Raw genomic sequence first — 11,860 nt, 5'->3', positions numbered from 1 at the left:
GATTTTTGACTCATTCAATTTTGAGAGTTTGATCATTTTCCAATTGAATGGGTGAAAGATAAGCCAAACTGAGGATCAACAAAACATGTCTCGATGATGGAACAGTGAACAGCAGGGCACAGGATGGCTGGAGGAGGGAGGCATCAGAATGGAACCTTCCAGAATGTGCCTTTCCAGTTAGCAACCCGATCAGGAACACAGGATCAATCACAGTGAGAATATTCCAGTCACTCCAGGCTTTTGCAGAATTTTTCATTTTTATAGATGTTATAATGAGCATTAACAACGGACATTAAAACAAGTATGTACAATAATGAAGGTCAATATCAGATATTTTCCTGATAGCTTCACCTGAGCAAACAACCAAATGGCTAGACGCCCGAGGTCTCCTAACTGATAACTTTTGTTTGCAGCTTGAACCATTTGACCTGGGAAACTGACAATGTCTGGGCTTTGGTGACTAAACTAAAAAGCGTTAAGTTTGAAGCTGGAACTGAGCCGAAGCAATTAGTAAACTATCAAGTGTAAAAACTGTGCATTTAACACAATGAGTCAGTCATAGAAATTTTGGCCAGGGTGCGTTTCTTTTTAAAAAGGGATTGAGGGGCAAGTTTGCATTCAACTGGAAGCTGCTGATGAAATGTGTGCAGTCTTCCATTGGGTAAATTCTGCAAGGAGCAACTACCTGTCTGAAGCTCAGTGCATCCTGTTTGTTACACTCCCAATGTTCTGCTGCTGTTCCCAGCTGTAAGACATACCCCCACTTAACACAACAATAAGAGTTATCAGCCACTCACTCCCTATAAAAATAACATCAAGTGGAATTGAGTGGTTAAATTTAAATTGTAAACATGATTTGTGAACTCAACCTTTAAGCAATGAAGAAAGATCCATGTTATTGCATTGACCTTCGGTAGATGTTGGATTGAAAGTGGTACACCAACCAGTCAGTGCTGAGTTCACCTGTTTTCCTCAAAAAACTGCATTTGTATAGTGCTATTAAGGGCCCATAACATCGCAAGTTACTTCATAGCCAATTACATTCTTTCAATGTGTAATCAATATTATCGATCTTATACCTCCAGAGGGAATTTAGGGCTTCAGTTTAATAAATATCTTAAGAATTAGCACCTTTGACCATACAGTGCTCCCTCAGTACTGCACTCCAGCATTAGCTTCAGAGATGTCCTCATCATTGGATTTGAAGCTAAAATCTTTCTCTCCCTCTCTCTCACAGGCAACAGGCTACCCACTGAGCCATGGCCAACAGCTGTAAATGTAAGATCATTCTTTATGCAGGTGATTATTTGGATGAGAGTGTGGAACCTCACCTCAAAATTCAAGGATGGCACAAAAGTAAGAGGCTTGTTAAAAACAGCGAGGTAGGCTATAGAAGATTTCAGGAAGACATGGAATGGGAAGACATATACAGAAGTGTAGAGGCATGAGGGAATATACCATTGTGTGATCTAAGTACTGAGCGAGAGGGAACACAAGATAACAGCAGTAGGAGTGGCACAAAGAGATACAGATGCAGAAATGCTTAAGGTGCTGAAAGAGTTAGGGCTGACAGATAAGGCAGAACAGGAGGCAACAAAATCTGGGACTATAAAATTAGCAGTGTGGTTAGGTATTGGACTGCTAACGCAGAAAACAAAAGCTGAAATCCCAATACGGAAACATGATTTTATTTTCAAACCAGATCAATAAATAAAAAGGAGATATATCAGTAAAAGTAATGCTGAAACTTTAGATCATCAGAAAAGCTGACCAATCTATTTGTGCGCATTATAGAAGGAAACCTGGCATCCTTTCACAATCTGCCCATCCGCAGTTGACTCAAACTGCCCTCTGAAATAGGTTGGCAAACTGTTCCGATGTTCTGAACTGTCCAAGTACTCTAATACCATCACCACTACCTTGAGCTAATAGGGGATGGCAGTAACTAGCTGCCCTGTCAGTCACACCCACATCTCAAGAATTAATACTGAATTTTCTTAACCTGGTGAGGAATTTGATAGGTCACAGCACAAACTCAGTCTTTGGTCTTGGGGGATGTCATTGCCGATTATTAAAGTGGTGGGGAGTGTCATTCCCCAGAAACCACAGGCAATCAATGTTGTAGGGAGAGACTTCAGGTACACATTTTTCACTCAGCTTAAAAAAGACTACATAATTTTCTCATTCTTGTTCATCAGATACATTAAGGGATGTGGACAACGGCAAATAAATGTAGTTAGGGCACAGACTGACCATCACCAAATCATCCAGGCAAAAAGACACCAGAGACCTCAACAGCATATTCCTGATCCTTTATTCCTAATGCAATTCTCACTGAGCTGTATCTCAATGTCAGCTGACCACCTTGCTTCTGGAAACCATAACAACAAACCTGAAATTTTGAACTGACTCTAAGCCTCAGAGCGTTTTGAGAAGATGCTCCAGGTTTCCAACAACCTATGTGCGAAGACGTGCTTCCTACAATCAGCCTTGAACAACTTCACTCTAATCTTAACCTGCTAGTATTTTGCTCTGGACCTCTTTATGAGGAAATCACAATTTAATCTTTTAAACTCAAGGAACACCAAATCTAACTTGTTTTTATCATTATTGATCAACCAGGACCGTCTCGATTGATGGAACAGCTCAAGGGGATAAATGGCCTACTCCTGTTCCCATACACACACTGCTTTCAATGAAGTGTCAACAGATTATCTAATATAAGTGTTTGAAAAATTATTTTAATAAGGCAACAGGGGAAAAATAGTTTCCGTTGGCTGGAGCGCCAGTGATTAATTATATTAATCATAGATGGTGGAAAAGGTTAGTTGTTTCAGGAGTTGGTACAGTGTTATAGGGAATAACTGGTATTTTTTTTTAAGAAAAAGGAGATCTGGATAAATATTAGAAGCAAGGTTAGGTACAGGGGTATATGGATAGAGAGGAGGGCAGTTGGATTTAGTTTTACAATGGGCTACAAAACTGACTAAATAGCATGGGATAAATGGCCTCCTCCTGTCTAGAAATCTCCAAGCAATTAAGCTCATCACAACATGAGAGGGACTGATGTCGTGATGCTTGCAGCTTGTGAGACGTAATCTGTGAATGCGGAGTCAGATTATACCCGTATGAAGAAAGTTCACAAGAATTCTCACTCCCAAATGGTTGCAAAATAAAAGATGAGGCAGATCAACCAGGAAAAACTACAGGCTGCCTGACAATTAAACTCCAAAAACACAAACACTCTGCAGATGGGATTGAAGTGAGATTGATGGAAAATGTAACAATTGCAAGGAGAAGTAATCACCCCACAAGTGCTTTCTTGCTGCATCATGGGACCGGCCCATCTCCACAATATAGACTTGAACAAAACAGCAACGTCTTAATGGATTTGCTTGGATTAGTTCTAAAGATTTGTCATCGTACCAGATTAACCTTCCTCAGGGCATGAAATAATCTGACCGGAATCCAGTGAAATCGGTTCATGACTCCTTGGAAGTGGGTTACTCAATGCTATAAAACAGACTTTCATCAGTGTACTTAACAACTGTTGCTTAAAAGGAAAAAAGTAAAGCCATTGCTATACAACATGCTAGATAGAAAGTGAGAATTGACCGGTTAAATTATACTCTCGACCTGCAAAATCCCTGATTGTAAAAGTCAGTTTTTTTTTTCTTTTGCAGCAATACATCATTGAACTCTTGACACACAGCGCAAGGACCACACTGTAAAGTGCAAAAAAACAAACCCATTAAAATAGCACCAGTCTTTTTGTTCCTTTCTGACTGCATGACAGCCTGTGTGGAGCAGAATGCTGTAACACCTGCACTCAGGAAGGTTGAACACTGGAACTCAGTTGGTTCTGGTATCTTCTAATAGGAAAGAAGAGGAGTCCTCATTTGGTACAGGGTGGAAACAAAGTCCTTTTCACCCAGTCCAGTTTGTCTGGTGTTCACACCTTTAAACCAACAGAGTCTTCAGTGATAGTTACACAGGAGGAACCTGGCAAAGAAAACACAATTTAATAGTCACTCCATTTCATGCACAGACAACACCTGGGGGTTAACTGGCATCAATGTTCTTTTTAGGTTGCACAGAAATTGGGAAACTATCACACAGGGAACAAACAGCCTGAACCATGGCTGACTGGCAGAGGCAGAGAGTGGGGTAAAGTGGTCTTTTTCTGGATGGCAACCGACGACTAGGGCAGTTCCGCAAGAGTCAGTGTTGGGACCACAACTATTCACACTATATGTTAATGATTTGGATGCAGGAACTGAGGATACAGAGATAGGTGGAGGGGCAGATAGTGTTTAAGAAGTGGGCAGGATGCAAAAGGACTTGGACAAGCTAGGAGGGTGGGTAAAGAAGTAGCAGATGGAATACAGTGTGAGGTTATGCACTTTGGTAAAGAATATAAGCATAGACTACTTTCTAAACAGGGAAAGGCTTTGGAAATCTTAAGTACAGAGGCACTTGGGAGTCCTAGTTCAGGATTCTTTTAAGGTTAACATAGAGGTTCAGGTGGCAGTTAGAAAAGCAAATGCAATGTTAGCATTTATTTAAAAGGAGGCTAGAATCCAAGAGCAGAGATGGACAGCTGAGGCTGTATAAGGCTCTGGTCAGATTGCATCAGGCATAGTGTGAGCAGTTTTGGGCCCATATCTAAGGATGATACCTCTGGCCTTGTAAATATCCTCTGGACTGCTTCCAAGAACAATCCCAAGGATATGGCAAGTGGGTAAGGACTCTGGGTCTATGCTCAATGGAATTTAGAAATATGAGGGAGGATTTGACTGAAACTTACAGAACACTGAGCGGCCTGGATGCAGTAGACATGGAGAAGATGTTTCCACTAGCAGGAAATCGATGGAGGCGTGGATAGAGAGGAAGGATATTGAAAGATACAGCAGAATATAGATCAACTGGGAAGTTGGGTGGAGAAATGGCAGATGGAACTTAATCCAGACAAGTGTGAGGTGATGCATTTGCTAAGGTCAAATGCAAGAGGAAAGCAAACAGTAAATATCCAGACCCTTTGGAGCATTGATATGCAGAGGGATCTTCGGGTGCAGATTCTTACCTGCCTGAAAGTGGCAACACAAGGGGATAAGGTGGTGAAGAAGGCATATTGCATGCTTGTCTTCATCACTGGGGCACTGAGTATAAAAGTTGGCATGTCATGTTGCAACTGTATAAGGCTTTGGTCAGGCCACGCTTGGAGTATTGCGTGCAGTTCGGGTCATTACACTATAGGAAGGATGTGGAGGTCTTGAAGAGGGTGCAAAGAGGTTTACCAGGATATTGTCTGCCTTGGAGAGTATTAGCTATACAGGAGAGGATGGACAAACTCAGAGTCAGAGGCTGAATGGGTGACCCAATAAAAGTAAATAATGAAGTGGTTGGATCATGTGGAAATGTCAAATACTAGGAAGTTTAGGGTGGGGGGGGGGGGGGGGGGGGAACTGTAAACAAAATGTGCGAGGAACCCTATTGTAAACACAGAAGAAGTTGCCAGGGGAGATGGTGGAAGCAGATAGCAGTGTTGAACAGACAGAGACATGGGCAGACAGGGAATAGAGGGATATAGACCATGGGTAGGCAGGTCGGATTAGACTAGAATAGCATCATAGTCGGCATGATGGGCTTGTTCCTGCATGTTTTAGGAGGGCACAGCCACAGAGTGAAGGGACAACCCTTTAGAACTGAGATGAGGAGGGATTGCTTCAGCCAGAGGGATGGTAAATCTGTGGAAGCGATTGCTGCAGAGGGCTGTAGAGTCTATTTAAGACAGAGATAAATAGATCTTGATTCGTAAGGGGATCAAGAATTACACAGAGAATTACAAGCAGAATGGGCTGAGAAACATATCAGACATGATCAAACAGCAGAGCAGTGGCCTAATTCTGCTCCTATACCTTGTGGTTCACTTTCCAATGTATGGGCAATATTACAGCAGTAATCTCACTGAATGAGTAATTCAGAGGCTCATCTGAATGCTCTGGTGACATGGACACCAAATCCTACAAGAGCTGCTTGGAATTTAAATTCCAATCAATCAATTAATAAATACAAGTTAGTATTGCTGGACAAAGAGCATGTGACATAGGTTTTCACTCGTAAGAATACTGACAGTAAAAAGGGAACAACATTTACACTGTATGAGATGAGAGTGCCGATTGATTGACAAGTGGATTCTGATTGGTAAAATTGTTACCTTGGATAATAAGGATCGACAGTCAACTGACAGGCTCGGTTTACATTTTAAACAGGCAGTTTGACGCTGACCATTAAAAGCATTGCTCACAGATTCTTTTTTTCTGGACAATTACACTCCCATGAAATATCACAGAAAAAAGAGATCAACCAAATATACACAGATTGGAAAGATCATATCTGTTGCTTCAGCTTTTCAATTTGCACTGCACTGAAGGGAAGGGGAGTGGGTGTGTGTCAGATACTCACCACAAAATCCCAATCATATCACTTGCTTGTTACCACCAGCTCCAACAGACAGCGACAATCAGAATGAAAGCACAAACGCTTGCACCAGTCGCACCGATGACTGTACCCAGTGGTACCCTGTGAACTGTAAAACATTCAGACATTGCTGTGATATTCACATCTACTCTTAGTCCCACAATGCTAGAATCTAAGAGCTGCTTTCTGACCACTGCATTTAAAACATTTACCTCTTAAATCAGCCACCATCTATTCTGTGGAATCTCAGTAACAAGGATTCTTAACCTTGTTATGAAATGCCTCCAAGATCCTTGCTCCTTCTTGTGATCTCCTCTAGACCTAGAACAAAGTTCTCTGGCATCCTGTGCACCCCTGAGTTTCACTGCTCCTGTGTTGTTGGCAAAGCTTTCAAACTGCTTAGGGTTTAACCTCCAGAAATTCCCCCCTGACTCTGCCTGAAGTACTTCCTTGTCCCTTAGAGCCACGTATGGAAACTTGGTCAATGTCATCCTTTGCTGGATGACTCTCCTGTAAAGTCCCTGGGATGTTAAAGGTGCTACAGAGATGCAGGCTGCAGGTGAACTATCATAGAATTCCTACTGTGCAGAGCAGGCCATTTGGCCCATTGAGAAATATCGACCCACCAAATACCATCCCACCCAGACCCTCTTCATCCCTGTAATCCAGCATTTCCCAAGGATAACCTATTTAATCTGCAAATCCCTGGACACTTTGGGCAATTTATCTAGTCTGCACATCTTTGAACTGTGCGAGGAAACCCACGCAGAAACAGGGAGAATGTGCAAACTCTACACAGACAGTCACCTGAGGCTGGAATCAAATCCAGATCCTTGGTGCTGCGAGACAGCAGTGCTAACCACTGTGCCACCGGAGTCTGTCCCCTCGAGTTCAAGGCTGGGGCTTTGTCAGTCTTTCAGAGTTCCTCACTGCCACTAAAGTGGGCCACTGAAGTCTGTGACCTGGCTACAAGGTGCAAGCTCTCAAGTGGAAATCACCGTTCACTAGAGGACAGCATTCCTTAATCTGCTTTAGAGCTGGTCATTAGTCCAAGTTAGTTGTCAGAAGGAACTGGAAAGACCACAGGTCCTTTTAAAATGTTGCTGACAGCACTGTAAAACTACAAGTTCAATACACTTCAGGGAGGGGACTAGTGTTAAATGGAGCCTAGCATTAAATAATGGTTGCTGCCATCCTCCACTCCTCCCAGAGCAAACCAGCTCAGAGGCTCCCCAAATGGCTGAAGCGAAGCAGGGCAGGAATTGTGAAGAGGTCACTCCACGGAAAGTTGAGGTAAGTTCAGGGTTAATTTCTTTCATCAAGTCTCTGGCTTCCAACTCTCTCAACCATCACAGGCAGTTCCAAATGATAAGAGTTGCTCAAATCAATGATGGTTTAGTTCAACTTCCACTCTCAAGGAATAGGATTACAGTTACTGCTGGAAGCGAGGCCTACTCGAGACACCTCCCTAAAGAGACGTGTTGATATCCAAGACTGCCAAATGAACAATGAGACCAGGAGACTAATACCCAGGGGCACAACCTCAGAGTGAAGGGATGACCCTTTAGAACTGATATGAGGAGGAATGTTTTGATCAAGATGATTCTTAATCTGTGTAACTCATTGCCGTAGAGGGCTGTGGAGACCAAGTCATTAAATGTCTTTAACAGAGTGATAAGTAGGCTCTTGATTAGTAAGTGGGTCAAGGGTTACAGGGAGAAGGCTGGTGAATGGGATTAAGAAACATATCAGCTACGATCAAATGGCAAAGCAGACTCAATGGGCTGAATGGCCTAATCCTGCTCCTATATCTTATGATTTTATGGATGACTTTCAATAGAAAACATTTCATTGGACAGAAATTCAGAACTAAAAAGAGGCCACTCTGTCCATTGCACTGGTGCTAGCTCTTGCAAAGTGCTGTCCAATTGGTTCCACTCCTCTGTCCTCTCTCTCTAGACTTGTGAACGCGTCCTTTTCAAGTACTTATCCAACTCACTGCACCCCCACCACTGGGGCAGGTAGTGCACCCTAGATCATCATAACTCAGTGTAAATTAAACCTCTGAGCTCGCCCCATCCTTATTACCAACTGTCTTGCAAGCTTTGAGCACAGACCCCCCAGAAAACAAAAGAAAAATCAAAACAGAACAATCTGCCAAATTGAAGTTGGATTTAATTTTTCAGGCCACATTAGACAGTTTCACTGACATTATCCATTTCACACAACTTTACTACAATATTGCAGCAATATTGCTGGCCATACTCACTCAGAGTGAAAGTAGACGACACTCCCTCATCCAATTCCTGGTCCCACATCGTGCACGTGTAGTTGCCGGTGGGCCAGTTATCCATTTCTAGTGTGCTCTTCACACAGACACTGCCACCCTTGCAGTTAGTTAGCTGTGTGTGCGAGTAGCTGGTTAGATTCTCGCCTAGTCCATTTTCCCAGGTCACGCTAGGAGCCGGGTACCACCCTGAGGACTCGCAGACCAGCACCAACAGGCCCAGCTCATCGGAAGGTGAATGAATGACAGGCTGCGTGCCAAGAGCTGCAAAGCAAAAAGCAAACAATCTGAACTGAGTCAGCAAGGCAGATGAAACCTTACCTCATTGAGTCTTCTTTAAAACACCAGCACTGCTGTCCACTGGGGCTCTCACAGGACAACTGCTTGAGAATCGATGACCCTCTTTATGGCTACAGTTATGAGGTGGGAATAGGGCAGGGAAGACCAGAAGAGAAGGGGATGGAAGCAGAGTCTTGTTGAAGTTGAACCGGCTTCAGTAATTGCCTTTAACAACAAGTTGACGTGCCATGTGATCCTGGGGCTTTACGAACAGGGACAAAAGAAAGGAAATGATGGTTAACCTTCAAAAAATAACAGTTAGGCCTCGACTAGGATCATGTGTCCAATTCAGGCAATTAATCTCAAGGAAGCGTAAGAAGACCGTGTACGAGGTGCAGAGGAGATTTACTTAAGCAAGACCACGGTTGACATATAAATAAATGCTAAATTCTGCAGATGCTGAAAATCTGGAATAAAAATAGAAAGAGCTGGAGAAACACAGCAGGTCTATCAGCATCTGTGAAGAGTGGCACCCAGTTAATGTTTTGGAGGTCAGTGTGGGTTCTGAAGAAAAGCCATACTAGACTCAAAAACGAAATGGTTTCTCTCTCCAAAAGATGCTGCCAGGCCTGCTGAGGGTTTCAAGCATCTTCTGTTGATATTCCACAGATGACACTCTTCAGTTTGGTAGGTGGAGGGATTGGGGGGTGTTTTCCTTTGCACAGAGAAGATTAAAGGGTGGGGGGAGAAATTGACACAGATTTTAATAATTAAGAGTTTGTCGTGAAGGGGTTACTGTTCTGGAGGCAGGAGGATCAGAGACCAGAGTTAGCACATTTGGAAACAAACTGGAAAAGGAGAATTGTTTTCTTAATTGCAGCATGTCATTATGATTTGGAATATGCAGCTGGAAAAGGCAATTAAATCAAATTCCATGATGACTTTCAGAAAGGAATTGGCTAAACACACAAAGGGAACATATGAAGAGATAGGGGTGACTAGGCAGGGCAGTGGGACCAATTAGAGGGTTGTTTTTCAAAGAGTTGAAACTGGTTCTAATGGGACAAATAGCGTCCTCCTGTGCTGTACAATTCAACATAATTCATGTGCATACAAAAGACAGTGACACTGGTGGGTGGGTTACATCAAGTTGAACATTCTTCAGTAAACCATATCTTTATTCACTCAATGTTCCTAATACATGACATCATTTATTTGGCTGATCTCATGGTCAAATTAAATTCCAAGAGGTTTATAACATCAGGTAGTCTGAGGCAGAAAATGAAAAGTTCAAAAGTAAGAACCAGGTTGTTGTATTTTCCAGGGATGTCCAGCTAAAAAGATACTTGATATTAAAATTTCTGCATGTTGTTCAATCACAGATTTTTTTTCCCGGGCCCCACCCTCTTCACTGTGCCCTGAAAACTTGGCTCTCTGAATCTCTCAGTCATGGTTCAGGGATGACTCTCTCATCTCCCAAGTAAGAAAACCAGGGATCAGTGTGGAAGGTGACCTGGAGCAGAAAGCTATCTGTGCTCCAGTATAAATCATTGACCTCGCACAGTTAAAAATCTAAAGGGAAATAAATTTCTATAAATTCTGGTTATTTTTACATTATTCACCAGATTGATTGCACTGCAGAACAGACAGAAAGCAGGCATCAATTTCCCACCATCCATCTGCACCTTTAACAATCCCAGTCACTACGATAGTCCCCTCAAAAGTCACAGAATCCCTACAGCGTGGAAGCTGGTCATTTAGCCCATCAAGTCCACCCCAACCCACCCAGAAACACTCCGCTACTGTATCACTCTAACCCTGCATATCCCAATAATCCACCTAACCTATACATCCCTGAACACTACAGGCAATTTAAAGTGGTTGATCCATCTAGCTTACACATCTTTGGACTGTGGGAGGAAACAGGAGCACCCAGAAGAAACCCAAACAGACACAGAGACAATGTGCAAACTCCACACAGACAGTCACCAAAGGCTGGAATCGAACCTGGATCCATGGTGCTGTGAGGCAGTAGTGCTAACCACTGAGCCACTGTGCCAGCCCAAAACCATAAGGTCACCATTAAAACTATAAGTGTGGGAGCATAAGCTGTAGGAGCAGAAGTAAAGCATTTAGCCCATCGAGTCTGTTCTATCATTCAATGAGATCATGGTTGACCCAATAATCCTTCCATTTTCCTGCCTTTTCCCTATACCCTTGATTCCCTGACTAATTAAGTGTATTCAAGGCTGGGATAGATTTTAATGACCCAGCCTCTGCAGTAAAGAACTGCACAGATTCACTAGCCTCCAAGAAGGATTCCCTCCTCATCGCTGTCTGAAAATGGTCGTTCCTTGTTCTGAAATTAGACCCTCTGGTCTAAGGCAGAGTCCTAGGAGAAACAACCTCTCCACAGTTGCCTTAGAACTTCACTTATGCTGCTTGGGAGATGGCACAAGCTTCACTCAGTGCTCTACCTCTGCACAAGACTTCACCATCCCTTGTCACCTGAGTAATTGAATTTGTTAAGAAACATGAGAGGTCTTAAAGATGTTCTCATTGCAGAGGGCATAGAGAGAAACCTCAATTATCTGAATATCAATTATCCAAATATCGGATTATCCAAAGGAGATCTCAAGATCCCAACGGAAGCATTACATCAAAGACACATTTCCAATACTGATCGCGTCTTTCATTTAGTGATTAAAAGTGAACTCAGCTGACTGAAATGCTGCCAAGAACAGTCCTGGACGGATGAGAGCCCAGGCACCGACTCCAAATGATTGACATCTCCCGCCAACCAACCCCCCCCCC

At 42.9% G+C, this 11,860-nt stretch overlaps 1 protein-coding gene across 2 annotated transcripts in view; it reads right to left on the bottom strand.

Moving 5' to 3' along the window:
* Positions 1-238: 238 nt before the first annotated feature.
* The window catches only part of LOC140482718 (CD276 antigen homolog), a 51,786-nt gene continuing 40,164 nt past the window's right edge, over positions 239-11,860 (bottom strand). For both annotated transcript variants that reach the window (XM_072580265.1, XM_072580267.1), the window contains exons 4-6: positions 8,750-9,031; positions 6,466-6,589; positions 239-4,002 (exon numbers count right to left, since the gene is read on the bottom strand). In XM_072580265.1, the coding sequence (XP_072436366.1) occupies positions 6,495-6,589; positions 8,750-9,031 (377 nt within the window). In that variant the 3' untranslated portion in view covers positions 239-4,002; positions 6,466-6,494. The remainder of the gene's footprint in view (positions 4,003-6,465; positions 6,590-8,749; positions 9,032-11,860) is intronic.

The sequence above is a fragment of the Chiloscyllium punctatum genome, chromosome 11, assembly GCF_047496795.1.
Source record: "Chiloscyllium punctatum isolate Juve2018m chromosome 11, sChiPun1.3, whole genome shotgun sequence".
NCBI classification, from domain to species: Eukaryota; Metazoa; Chordata; class Chondrichthyes; order Orectolobiformes; family Hemiscylliidae; genus Chiloscyllium; species Chiloscyllium punctatum.
The sequence above is the reverse complement of the archived record's forward strand: the minus strand, read 5'-3'. Positions and strand labels throughout refer to the sequence as shown.